General features: G+C 46.4%; 1 protein-coding gene across 4 annotated transcripts in view; it reads left to right on the top strand.

Annotated features, from left to right (window-relative positions):
• Window positions 1-14,091, top strand: part of Sipa1l1 (signal induced proliferation associated 1 like 1) — a 336,501-nt gene that overhangs the window by 308,893 nt on the left and 13,517 nt on the right. For all 4 annotated transcript variants that reach the window (XM_045153765.1, XM_045153762.1, XM_045153763.1 and 1 more), the window contains 2 exons: window positions 10,837-11,076; window positions 11,952-12,123. In XM_045153765.1, the coding sequence (XP_045009700.1) occupies window positions 10,837-11,076; window positions 11,952-12,123 (412 nt within the window). The remainder of the gene's footprint in view (window positions 1-10,836; window positions 11,077-11,951; window positions 12,124-14,091) is intronic.

Raw genomic sequence — 14,091 nt, 5'->3', positions numbered from 1 at the left:
AGGCTGAACATCACGGGTGGCAGGAGTAGAGACTGCCTGTTTCACAGGGGCACCCGGGGGCACACCATCAATAACCTACTGCCTCTAATTGGGCTCTGCTCCAGAAACTTCCGTCACTGCCCAGTAATGGCGTGATATTATAAGTCCATCAGTGGGTGTACCATTACCAGGCTTTGGGGGACACTTCACATCCAAACTGACATGCTGACCTGGCTTCCTTTGGTTCTAAGGTCTGTTCTGCCACCATTCTATTAGCCATCCATTCTGCTTGCCACAAAACTCTCTTCTGCTGTTTCCTAAAGGCTCCTGAGAGGCTGTAACCAGTTGAGACCATCTTAGGCAATGGCTGCATGACTTCACTGCCATCCAGTTCAGGAGGGTTTCCCACCAACACCTTGGGCCCCAGCATGTTACAGGAGCATATCAGCAGCTGCTCGGAGTGCTCTGCTGGGCAGACATGAGCTTTGTCCTTGATGTTCCCACTGTTTGCCTGATGACTCAAGGTTCCTGCTAAGAAGTCAGTTCAGAATCACATATGTAAACCGTGAGTTCCAGCTCTTCTACAAAGTCCCACCGCATCTTAAAGCTTGTTGTGCGGACACGTCAGTAATTACAGAGAGCTGTTGGACTTTCATGTATGGTTTGGTACTAAAGTATTCTCTGAGGTCTTGTGTAGATAACATGCATTTTTAGTGATTTCTATATAAACGTTTTGCAAATCAGAGAACTGTCACAAGGAAGAACTTTCTGTCACCTGGTAAGTGTGTGTGTGTGCTGGGGTCTGACGTTCGCTAGTGGGGCTAGGTGAGATCAAGAGAAATGCCTGCCCCTGGTTGCTGATACAGGTAGTTTTGTGCGTGAGCTTGTTTTCTGGTTAACGAACCATTCGTGCGAGAAGAGCTGAGTGTCAGAGCACGGAAAGCAGGGCTGCCGCGTAGCTCACGCCGGCCAGTGAGGAGCACTCGGCGCCTACAGACTCCTGAGTTGCCGCCGTGAGCCCTGTGCGCCTCTGAGCAGCCGTGTTCAAACTGTGTTCTTTGCACCCTCCTGTGTGTAGAAATTTTCCAATTGCCTTTATATGCAACATTTCCCTCTCTACATCCTTTCTGTCTCGAATTTTGCCAATTATTACCAAGTGATTGCCTGCTTTATTTTGCTTGTCCTTTTCTTCTTTTCAGTATTGGAAGTTGTACGTGGGGCCTCCTATATGTTAGCCACATGCTGCGCCATCTGAACTCCAACCCCGGCTCTAATTTTACTTTTCTTTTATTTTTTTATTTTTTTATTTTTTATTTACTTATTTGAGAGCGACAGACACAGAGAGAAAGACAGATAGAGGGAGAGAGAGAGAATGGGCACGCCAGGGCTTCCAGCCTCTGCAAACGAACTCCAGACGCGTGCGCCCCCTTGTACATCTGGCTAACGTGGGACCTGGGGAACCGAGCCTCGAACGGGGCGCTTAACCGCTAAGCCATCTCTCCAGCCCTAATTTTACTTTCCATTTCAAGACAGGGTCTTACTAGTTGCCCAAGCTGGCCTTGAGCTCACACTACAGCCTTGAACTTGCTTTTTCCATCCTCAAACCCCCAAATAGCTGGGATGGCAGGCCCTGTAGTCTTCATTTCTCTCTTGAGATTGTTTTTCTGAGAACTGTGGGCCAATTCAGAATTTAAAAGCACAGCCTCTAAAATTCCAAATCCAGAATGTTGGTTAATAGCTATGGTTGTCTTTGTGTTAGAAAAAGTGGGAAAGAAACAAGAGAGGAGACTCAGCAGCAGAGACAGACTTTATCTGGGGAAGCCTGAGAAGGGCCTGACAGGCAGGTCAGAAGCTCCTTTCCTTACAGACTAGGGGACACTAATGGGGCTGTGAGTCATTGGAATTCTTTGGTTGCTGGGTGTCCACCTTGCCTCAGGGGTTGGGCCACTTCAAGGAAGTGATAATCAGACAGATGGTTTGGGCCATTCCAGGAAAATGATGGGTGGTCCGGGTCATTACAGGAATGTGATAATTGTGAGAGGTGGTTGGGTCACTGTTGGGAAACAGTGAGTTATAATGAAATGGCAGTCAGAGTCCGTAGATGGAGGCCTTCTGGTTCTAACACTTTGTCTCTGCCTCACTGGTAAGTTTTGCTGTGTGGCTCTGCATACAGTGACCATTCAGAGTGCTTTGCTTTATATCACATAGGGAACTCCCTTCCAGTCATCTGGACTAAGAGACCCAATGGGGGCAGGTGTTTGTTTTTTCTGGGCTTTCATATGCTTCCAGTGAGCACAGAGAATGAATAGTATAGCCTCTGTGGGGGACTTTGAAGTGGACTGTTGAGACCTGAGCCTGCCCTGAAAGCACCACTGCAACCTGCAGAGCTCCCTGGCCCCTGTTCTGCAAAGTGGCTCAGCCTTTAGTTGAGCCCACACCTTCCAAATTCCACGAAGTCATCAGACTGCAAGAAATTCAGACAGTGCCAAGGCCCTTCTTTGTCATTTTAAGCAGCCTAACAGGATAGGAATTTATGCATTGCTACATTCAAAGAGAAAAAAGTTCTCGATAGAAATTCCATAGCGTCCCTGCACCTCTGCCTGTAGCAGTCCTCTATACCCTTAAATACCTCTATACCCTTAAATCCATTCCTTTGTGTATTTGAACGAGAGAAAGAGTATAGGAGCGCCAGGGCCTCTAGCCACTCCAAACCCACGTGTCACTTTGCATCTAGCTTTATGTGGGTACTGGGGAATCAAACCCAGGCGGCGGGCTTTGTAAGCAAGTGCCTTTAATCACAGCCATCTCCCCCAGCCCAACAGTCCTCTATCTTGTTCATCACTTTGTCCCATTCCTCTAGGTGCAGCTGATATATACAATTAAGAGAGAATAAATTCAGGTGATTTTTGACTTCTAAGGTCATGAAAGCATCTTACTGGTTTCATTTGCTTTAATCCAGTTGTTGGATATAGATCAGTGATTACAAGAAAGGAAAGAAATTGTGTCACACCTTTTTCTTGGCGGGGGCTGGGGGGACGTTCAAGTTAGTGTTTCACTGTAGGCCAGGCTGTCCTGGAATTCTCTATGTCGTCTCAGGGTGGCCTCAAACTTACGGTGATCCTCCTGCCTCTGCCTCCCAGTGCTGGGATAAAAGGTGTGCGCCCGGTATGTTTTACCTCCAGGCAAATGAAGAGAGAAACTCAAGAAAATAGATTTCTGAGTTGGATGTGGTGCACAACTTTTATCTCAGCACTTAGGAGGCCGAGATAGGAGAATAGCTGTGAGTTCAAGGCTAACCTGAGACTATAGAGTTTCCGGTCAACCTGGGCTAGAGTGAAAACAAAAAAGAAGAAAGAAAATAGATTTGAGCCCACGACCAGTGTCACACCCCACTTGTGGTACCATCCAGCTTTGTGCCCTTGACCTGGTCTACAAATTCCACCTACTAACTGGCTGTACTGTTTGTTGAGTGAAAAAGCTGTCAAATCATTGCAAGCTGTAAATGTCCTCTAAGGCAAAAAAAAAAGGGGGGGGGGTTTCTGTCATTTCTTTTAAGCTCTTCATCACCACCGTAAGCAGTTAAGTAGTTGGCTTTCCGTGTACAAGCGTGTCCCTCTCACAGCTCTGTAACTGCCTTTTGTTTTGTCCTTGATCATGTGATCTCTTCTCAGGCTTCCTGTTTTGTTTCCTTCAGTCTTGTTTGTTCTCAAGATGCCAAACATGGGCATGGCAGTGTCCCAGCTTTGCCCCAGGCGATGATGATGCGCACAGGTAGCTTGTTAGGTCCTGATTTTCAATGACTCTTCTTGTGGTCCGAGGCGATCCCTGCAGCCTGTCCCGTTGCACACACCCAGCTGCGTTCTTTCCACGCTACTCCATGCATGTCTTTGTGTTCAGCTGCTGCAGGGCACATGCGTTTCTGCACCAGCTCATCCATTCCAGCTTTCCTTGTTTGTTTTCCCCCGGCACTTTGGAATTAGTGGCTCCCAAAACCCTCCTAAAATGTAGAGTCAGTACTGGATGTCATAGAGAATTGGCCGGTGTTAAACACAGTGGGAGGAGTCCTGCGTAATCATTATCTTCACCATTATCTGTCACCCAAAGGCTTCGAATTTGTACAAGTAATCACAGGAAACCCTATCTGTTTCCCTCCCCTTGGTATTAGGCCAACATTCAGTCTTTGCCCAGATCTTGTCATAGCCATTTGACAGGTGACTAATTGCTGCTTATTCAAAACTCTTCTGAAAATGCCATCCTTAGCAGGGCTGCCTTGTCTGAAACCCATGCCCCTGTGCCATGCCTGTGTAGTAGATGGCTGCAAGATCCCTCTGGCACGGCCCAGGCAGGGGCAGCAGCTGTTATGACACAGGAAGGGTGGTCTTTGGTGGTGCAGCCATTCAGAACAGCTTCCCCATCCCTCGTGGTCCATCCCTTTACAGCCAGCAGGCAGGTGCAAGTGGTGCCCACTCTCTAAGTGGCATCCTTTCTGCAGAGCGGTAAGCCCCTTCCGTGAAGTGGCACCACATTGGCAATGTGGAGCAGGTAGGTTGTGGTACATTTGCTTCCTGGTTTCAGTGGAGATGAGAAGTCTGGACAAATCCAGACTGGCCCAAACCTCAGCTACCTTGGGCCCTTTCCCCCTTTTTCAGTATGCAGTATGACATGTGTATATCCTTTCTGCCTTTACAAAAATCCATCTGCTGTGATGGTCAAACAGGATCCAAAGTCGTTACATTTTTAGGAAAGGGAGGGGCTATTCTATAGTTTATATAAAGCTGAAGTTCTGGTCTGTTCACATGGAATCCAGGCACACCCTGACTGAATTCCCAGTGATTGGTTTGGCTGCATTTATAGTTAAACTCACTTTTGGTATAGTGAGAAAAGTAACAGATACTGTACTTGTCAGTTCCAATATATCCACTCCCTCTTCTTTTGTTCCATATTATTGGCACATGGCCTCCTTATACATTTCCCTGTGAAGGGATTTAACACCCTGAGTAAGACAGACTGCTGTAAGATGAGTTAACAAGAAGTCTCCAGGATAGTGAATAGCTTGGCTATACAATTCCCCATGAGCAGAAGCTGGCAACTTAGTGTGGGCTGTAGTATAGCTGAGCCCCTTCAGAGACTCCCTGGTGAAGCGTGTGGTTGTGCATCCTCAAGGTGGTCTGAGACCAGTTGGTGGCCAGCGTGAAGGAGCCCCACCCCCGCCAGCCCAGGCTGGAACCACAGGAAAGGAAGGCGTGCCCATGTAGAGCATGGGACATGTGTGTGTGCTCATGTCATACTTCTCAACTCCCAAGAAACAGAATCCTTCAGAAATGTTTCAAAATACAGATTTCTTGGTTTCCAGAAAAATCTAGCATGAGGCCAGGACCCTGCATTGACATCAGTTCCTGCAGGGACCACAGTTTGTGGCTCTGCCTTCTGAATCAGCACATCTGAACAGGACCCTGACCAAGTCCTAGCAATACACATGAGTCAACTGGGTGCGCGCAGCAGTTTTCATTTGGGGCACACTTCCAGGACAACCACCAAATGTCCATATGGCTCCCCAACTCTGTTCTCAGGTGAGGACTCAAGCACGCATGTTTGAGAAGTGCCCCAAGGTGATGTTTGGGCCCGCCATAGGAAGACACGTCAGTGAATTTTGGTGTGCTTTTGGTTTTGGTTTTGTTCCTCCTCTAGTCAGTCAGTGAGCGGAGCTGACTGGTTGCAGACCTTACTCAACACAAGTGCGCTGGTATTCATGCACCAGAGCTAGCTCCAGCCGCCGTCATCACAGCATCACGGATGCAGCCAGTAGTCACGCTCCGTGGTCCCTCCCAAGCAGCAGTGATCACGAGAGTTCACTTGTGTGCAGACGCATCGTGTGCTGTTAATTACCTCTCACCATAAGAATAAAGAAACATCTAGTTTTAAGCAATTCAAGTAAGATCTGTGATGTGCATGCATGATATTTCTTATATTTGAAAGTGGATTGCCAGATAGCCATTTGTGCGGTGGTTCCTTTCATCATACGTTGAATCCCTACAACTCCCATAGGCTGTTTGGGCTTGGGCAACGTAGTGGTGAGCAAGACAGACCTCCGCCTTCACGGGGTATGCATTTAACAGGGACATGGCACACGTATGAAATCAAGAACTTGGGTGTGTCGTGCTCTGCGTGGTAGCAGCTGCTAAGGAGAAACACTTGGCACAACAAATATTTTGGTGGAAATAAACTGTGTTCCTGAGATCTCTAGATATACAAGGATAAATTTCTGCCTTCAACGCATGTGTAATCTTGTACATATGGCAAATTCCAACACCTTGTACAAATTCTTGCTGAATGCCACTTGGGAAAACAACTGTAGTAGTACGAGTCACACAGATCAGAAAACTCCAAAAAGTACACATAATGTCTATGCTGCTGTGTCCTCTGGACATTTTTAAGCCTTTCCTTTAATTTTCTCTCTTGTGTGATACATACATTACTGAAAGCCGCCTTGGCTGTGAACAACATGGAAGAACGATTTGTAAATTAATGGACTACGTAATTTCCTTTCTATTCTCTTGGTGAGTTATTTCTATTTTGACCAAACAGTTAGTCTTTTAAAGGCCTAGGTGGTTTTTTTTTTTTTTTTTTTTGGTTTTTCGAGGTAGGGTCTCACTCTAGCCCAGGCTGACCTGGAATTCACTATGGAGTCTCAGGGTGGCCTCGAACTCACGGCGATCCTCCTACCTCTGCCTCCCGAGTGCTGGGATTAAAGGCGTGCGCCACCACGCCCGGCTCCTAGGTGTTTTTTTAAAACCAGTATTCTACCAAGATACTTGAATGTAAAATGCGGTAATTTAAATGTACCTTAGGAATTGAAGATTTCAAAGTCTGGGTCATGGCCCACAGCATTCTCTGATAACACATCAGAAGTGTGAGTTCTGGGTCTGGGGAAGATGGTTCAGCAGGTAAGGGTGATCACTGTACAAACAGGAGTAGTGCCCGAGTTCAGTACTCAGCACCCACATTTTTAAAAGCCATGCATGCCTGTAATCCTAACACAAGCACCAGGTTCCATGAGAGACCCTGTGTTAAGGAAACAAGGCAGAAGACTGATGAGCACACTTGACAGTCTTCACACACTGTGCACAGGGCAGACACATTTGCACACGTGTGCATACACACAGCAAAACAGAAAGAAATGAGAGTGAGAGGGTTAGTTCTCATACCCCGCCCCATGTGCTGAGCCCTCTGGTTAGGGGCGGCGCTCTCTCTTTCTAACCTGCTAATAATGTTGACCAGCTCCACGAGCCCAGACTCCCCTGTGCTCCCTCGTGGACGCCGTTCGTGATAGGCCGTTGAAAGACGCACATGTTCATCCAGTAAGTTAGATCATCACCTTCCAATGTCGCGAAATCTGCTCCAAACACCAACCTAGGCTGAGGCTTGCGACTTCGTCACATCTGTTGTAAGTGTAAGGTAGGAAAAAAATGTGCAAACAGAAGACTGTCTTGTTCCTAAGTACCACGGAGGGGGCACCTGCCGTGTTGTCTCACAGCGCACCCAAGGCCGCGCCCCTGCGCTGCAAAGTCTCTCCGTAGACACTCCCTCCGTCAGTGTGTGCTGCCGTCCATCTGGGCCTCGATCGCTGCTCTCCTGTTACACCAGACTGTCTTTCCACACTTCCTCCTTTGGTTCACCTATACTTTTAATCTCCTTCTGCAACAAACACTTGAATTCTATTACTGATTTAATATACTGCACTTATGGAAGGGATTGCGGTATATTATTTTTTGTAATTTTAGTATCTATTTATTTTGGAGAGATAGAGTATAAGTGCACCAGGGTCTCCTGCCATTGCATACTCCAGAATGCGTGCCTCTCTGTGCATCTGGCTTTACGTGCTCATTGGGGTATCAAACCCAGGCAGTCAGGTTTTGCAAATAAGCATCTTTAACTGCTGAGCCATCTTTTCAGCCCTCCTTTTCTTAATTTTGAAAGCAAACATGTGGAATATTTGTTATCAGAAAATGAGGGTGCATTATCTTCAATTGTATGGGGCTCTTTGAGATTTTGTAAGGGCAGCTTCTACCTTTCCTAGTTAGAAAAAAATATATCTAGGGAAAAAATTGGGATACTAAAATGAGACATTTGTTTTTATATATTTTATTTATTTCAGAGAGACAGAGAAAGAGGCAGAGAGAGAGAATGGGCACACCAGGGCCTCCAGCCACTGTAAACAAATTCCAGATGCATGTGCCCTCTTGTGCATCTGGCTTCTGTGGGTCCTAAGGAATCGAACTAGGGTCATTAGGCTTCGCAGGCAAACACTTTAATCACTAAGCCATTTTCCCAACCCTAGTCATTTTTTTTTGTTTTCATTTTGCAAATTATGAATCCAGTTCTTCCTTGTTAGTTGTAAAAATAGAGGAGATTTTTCTCTTTGTTCTGAAGTAAAGACCAAATTTGTATTCACAGCTTTCAAACTGGATTTGGGTCTGGCCCCATTCTTCCCATGACATCTTGTCCTGTTCTGTTGGCTAATCCTAACAGACTGCTGGGCTTCTCCTTTTAAATGGTGACTTTGGGTTTTCTGTAGCCGTGTTTTCATGGAAGGATACCATTCATGAGGTGGGAGGCACAGGTGGCACTATACATCCCCACGTGATCCCCACACAGATAGAAGACGCTAGAGCATCCCGACCACCCCCCCCCCCACTCCACCTCTATCCTTACCCAATCATTAGCACTTCTTCCTCGAAGCACACACCATTCTGAATGGCAACCCAGACTCACTTGGCCTGTTTCTAAACTTTCTACAACTGGAACCGCACCATCTGTGTAACCCTGGTGTCTTTTCACATTGGTGATGTTTCTTACTGGGTTTCAGGTCGCCTAAGTTTGTTTCTCTGCTGTTTCCTGTTTGGACTGTTTCCAGTCTGGTTTCTTCCAGGTTCTTGTACCATCTTTTGCCACATGTATGTGTGCATTGCATTTCTTTTCTTTTTTAAAAACACTTTTAATATATTTTATTTATTTATTTGAGAGAGAGAAAGAATGGGCACGCCAGGGCCACCAGCCACTGCAAACTCCAGATACATGTGCTCCTTTGTGCATCTGGTTTGCATGGGTCCTGGAGAGTTGAACCAGGATCCTTTGGCTTTGCAGGCAAACACCTTAACCACTAAGCCATCTCTCCGGCCCATGCATTGCATTTCTTTCGACTTAGGAGAGTGGCTGCTATGGCATAGGGTCTATGTGTGTGCAGCTCAGTAGAGGCTGTGTTCTCACCTCAGCAAGAACTTCACCAGCGGCACATGAGGGGTCTGGTTGCTTCACTTCCTTTCTGGTTCTTGATGCCACAAATTTTTTAAATTTGGTTGTTCTGGTAGGTGTATATTTCCTCATGGGTTAATTCACATTTTCCTGATAACTGATGATGGTGAGCATTGATATTTATAGTCTCTTTTAGATAATCCTGTTTTGAAATTGCTTTTCAAATCATTGCCTATTTTGTTTCTACTGAGTTGTCTTATAGGAACATATGTTTTATATATCTTCTGTGTCTTTAGATGAACAGTTCTTAATTTTAAAGGGTTTTCATATTTTCCTTTATGATCCTATTTTATAAGTCATTTGTCTTTATCATAAGGATATTCTTCCATGTTGTAGTAAATAAATTTTAGATCCACATTCTAATATTATAATACAGCTAGAATTGACTTTATGTAAATTTTGAGGCAGGGATGTCAGGATTTATTTTTACCAATATATATTATGTTAGGGCCACTGGGGCTATGTTTTATTAACTATTCTAAGAGCATCAGACTTACAGAAAAGTTACACATATAGAGTTCCCATATTCAGCCTTCCATGGCCTCCTCATTGTTTTCTCTTTACTATCATCCCACATTACTGTCATACTTTTGTCAAGGCTACATGATCAGCAATGATACACTTAACTAAAGGCCTTATTTTTCAGATCAGGCCCATTAGGAGCTTTTTTACCTTTTATTTATTTTCAAGCAGAGAGAGAGTGTGCGTGCATGTGTGTGTATGTGTGTGTGTATGAGAATGGGCATGCCAGGGCCCCTGGCTGCTGCAGATGAACTCCAGACAGTTGCCCCACATGGTGCATTTAGCTGTACATGGGTGATAGAGAAGCCAAGCCCAGGCTAGCAGGCTTTGCATAAAAGCATCTTTCATGGCTGAGCTAACTCCCAGACCAGGACCACTAACTAGTTTTTGACAAATGAAAGGGCTTTTGAGGAATGCTTTAATGAACCTGTGCAGTTTAACCTCAGCAGCTGAAAACATGCTATTGTGGAATTCACCTGTCCTGAGACTCCTAAGCAGAACTCAGTGGGGTCCATAAAATAGACATGAGTGGATTCTGAGGGACCCCCGGAAGGCAAGTATGGAAACCCTACTTGTGTGTAGTTGACATAAACTCTCATCCCAGTTTTGAAATTGGCCTTTTTGCCAGCCACCATAGGGAAGGAGAGTTCAGCAGGTGTGTCCCTTGGTGGTAGATGTGGAGGAGGGTCGTACCTGATTTGGTCTCCTTCCCCACCTTGCCCTGGCCCTGGGTTCTGAGGAAGGCAAGACAGACAGCCATGTGGACTTCAGTGGTACCAGTGTGTTTGAAAGTGATCCTCAGAGTTTTTACTTTTTAAACTAAGAGTACAGACCAAGCCTCACTGACAGTTTGTCACTTTGAAAGCAGACATTTAAATTATAGTGAAGAAACAAAGAAGGCTAGCCAGTCATCCCCTTTAATATTTTATGAAAAAGTCACTGTTCTTTAACGTGGGATCACCCGACCCTGGGCACCTCTTATGTAGCTGACGGTGCCCCTGTCTTTGTCCTAACTCTCCGCAGTACCATGAGCTCCCGACACTCTGCCAGCCCTGTGGTTTTCTCCAGTGCCAGAAGTTCCCCTAAAGAAGAGCTTCACCCCGCCACATCCTCTCAGCTCGCACCTTCCTACTCCTCATCTTCCTCCTCCTCCTCCGGCCCTAGAACTTTCTACCCCCGCCAGGGCGCTACCAGCAAGTACTTGATTGGATGGAAAAAACCTGAAGGAACCATTAACTCCGTGGGATTTATGGACACAAGAAAGTAAGAGTTCTTTTCTTTTTCCTGCTGGGTGGTTGGTTTTTATCATAGCAGAGAGCAAAAATGGTTGGGATGGCTCCTTACCACAGAGGAAGGCAGGCCAGATTGAAACATACTAATTAAAATTTTTCCTTTCTTATCTTTTTGATTTTTCGAGGTAGGGTCTCAGTATGGCTCAGGCTGACCTGGAATTCACTATGTATCTCAGGCTGGCCTCAAAGTCGCAGCGATCCTCTTACCTCTGCCTCCCGAGTGCTGGGATTATAGGCATCCACCACCACACCCGGCTAAATTTTTCTTAAATAATTTATCTGCTTCATTGAGTGAAGAAGATGGACTGTGGAACATTTGGATCTGAGAATCTCAGCTCTTCTTGGGAAGAGATATCTGAAGGACACCCTGCAGAATGACTGAAACCCTGGTGCTGAGAGCATACTCATTGCTGCCTTTGATTCTGCCAGTCACAGTCGTCCCATAGACTTCTGTTTAACGGGGCCAGTAGGGCCAGAGGGGTTTAAAAAAGAATGAAGAGCTTTTTCACATAGTAGCACAGCAAAAATTCAGTGGTTCTCTCTGCTGCTTAGCTTTTGTTTGTGTGGAGGTTGCATTCAGAAGTCACACCTGTGGCTCTGAGGAAGTCTGGTGTTGCTGTAGCAGAGCTCATAGTTTCCTCTAGAAGAGGAATGTATTCATCAGATTTCATTCTGCGCGCAGATTGGCTCTGCTCTGTAACAAGCATTAATCTGAGTGCCTTCGATGTAAACAGGAGTGATTTCCCTCTTCTCTGCTGTGCTGTGTGCCAGTTGTCTCTCCCGTCCTCCACAGCCCACTGTGCCCTTGAGCCAACCTTGCTGACTGGGTTTCTATCTTCTCCTCAGGCGTCACCAGAGCGATGGTAATGAGATAGCCCACACCCGGCTGCGCGCCTCCACAAGGGACCTTCGGGCATCTCCCAAGCCAACCTCCAAGTCAACCATTGAGGAAGATCTGAAGAAACTCATTGACCTTGACCTTGAAAGCCCAACTCCTGGATCACAGAAGAATTTTAAGGTACAGTGCAGAACTTGGGATCAGTGGCCGTTACAGGGAAGCCAGGACGGATGGCATAGTGACACCTTCAAGGGGCGGTTGGGGAACAGACCCATCTCCTGCTGTTCCCCAATGTTCCTGTGATTCATCACAGTGCGTCACAGCATTATCCTTACAACCACTTCTCAGACACCTGCCTGTGGCCCCTTGTCAGCTAGGAAGTTTGCCATAGACCTCCAGTGCCTTCTATCCAAGACACCCTCCTCTTCCTCTCACAGATGCCCCAGCCCCCTGCTCTATGCCCACAGCACTCTGCTGCCTATGGCATGCTCCACCTGTCACTCAGGAACTCCCTGGTGGCTTCCGTTGTCTTCCTGGCCAAAAGCAAATAGCTGCCCTTCAGCCCATGCCCTTAAGCATCCTAGATCTCTTTACTCACAGGGCTTCAGTTTCCTTCAGAATTCCAAACCACCATGCCTTTCCTAAAGCCCAGCCTCCCTCTACCCATCCCACACGCTCCTTGTGCATTTGTGCCAGTGGCCAGGCCCCTGTGGGACCCTCGGGACGTTTGTCCTGTGTGCCTCCCTGCGTAGTCTCAGGGGCTTCCAAAGGCGCTGTGCTCCGCCTCTGTGACCTCCAGCATGTGGCCTCATGCCCCCGAGCAACAGCCAGGCCGGAGGGATCTCTTCCCTCCCAGTCTTCGCGCAGGGAGGTCACAGCAGGGGCTGTGAGGGTTTCCACTCTTGCTTCTTTCTTCAGTGGTGTGTATTCTGTCTGGAGGGACTAGAGAGCTTGAACTTCAGAAGACGAACTTAGAGAATGGATTGCAAAGGGAAGCTAGACAATTGCCTTACTCATGTGCTAGTTTCCGCCGCAGTCAGAGGGCGAGTGGTGCTCGAAGGGGGAGCTCTGCGCTCCCGAGATTCAGGAGCATGTGTGTGTGCATGTGTGCGCCATGCACTGCCCCCCCATAGGTCAGAAGTGCCTCCTATGAAAATGAGTGTTTACGAGAAGAAAGTGTACGTCCAAGGACCACTCTAGAGTTCTGCTGCGAAATAAATGATCTGTCAACATGATTTATTTTGTTTCTAAATCATTTTATGAATGCAACCATTCTTTATTTCATTTATTTATTTTTTTTTTTCTATTGGTTTTTCGAGGTAGGATCTCACTGTAGCTCAAGCTGATCTGGAATTCTCTTATGTAGTCTCAGGGTGGCCTTGAACTCTCAGTGGTCCTCCTACCTCTGCCTCCTGAGTGCTGGGATTAAAGGCATGAGCCACAATGCCTGGATCCATTCTTTATTTTAGATGACTCATTCTTTATTGCCTGGTCGACATCAAAAACATACATTTTATACCAAAATGTTAATTCATGTGTCACATTATATGTGTATGCTAATATTCAATTGTCAGTTAGTATTAGTTCCTCTATTCTGCTTCTGAAAGTCATGTCCTGATCTTGTAATCCATGCATATACATATACGCTGTTTTCAGTTGGCACACTGAGGTTTCGATGAGATTGGGCACGTTCAGGGCGCTCTGGCTGTAGACGAGAGACTTTGGTCTTACTCATTTTGGCATTTTCAAATACAGTTTGTTTTAGTTGGTTCTCATTCCCCCTTTTATCCTCTATCCCCTTCCCCCTCGTGATTCTTCTCTTTCCCCACGATCCCTCTTCCTTCCATTTCCAGGTCACATGTCTTTTCCTTCTTTCTTCACCCTTCTTCCAGCTCATCTCCTTACACTCACTTAATCTCTGTTTCTTTAGTCATATATGAAACTTTTAAATTATATTTTATTTTTATATTTTCTTGTCCCTGTTCCCATTGCCCCTGGGGCCCTCATCAGGGGTGTTATAGCATTCACTGTGGGGTCTTGAGGCCTCAATCAGTCCCTATGGGGTGGTGGGAGGTGGTGGGTGGGCATGCCTCAAACCCACTGTGTGGCTGTTAAAGTCTTTCTGTCCCCTCTTCTACAATGCTCCTT

This window comes from Jaculus jaculus, chromosome 7 (assembly GCF_020740685.1).
Source record: "Jaculus jaculus isolate mJacJac1 chromosome 7, mJacJac1.mat.Y.cur, whole genome shotgun sequence".
NCBI lineage: Eukaryota > Metazoa > Chordata > Mammalia > Rodentia > Dipodidae > Jaculus > Jaculus jaculus.
The sequence above is the reverse complement of the archived record's forward strand: the minus strand, read 5'-3'. Positions and strand labels throughout refer to the sequence as shown.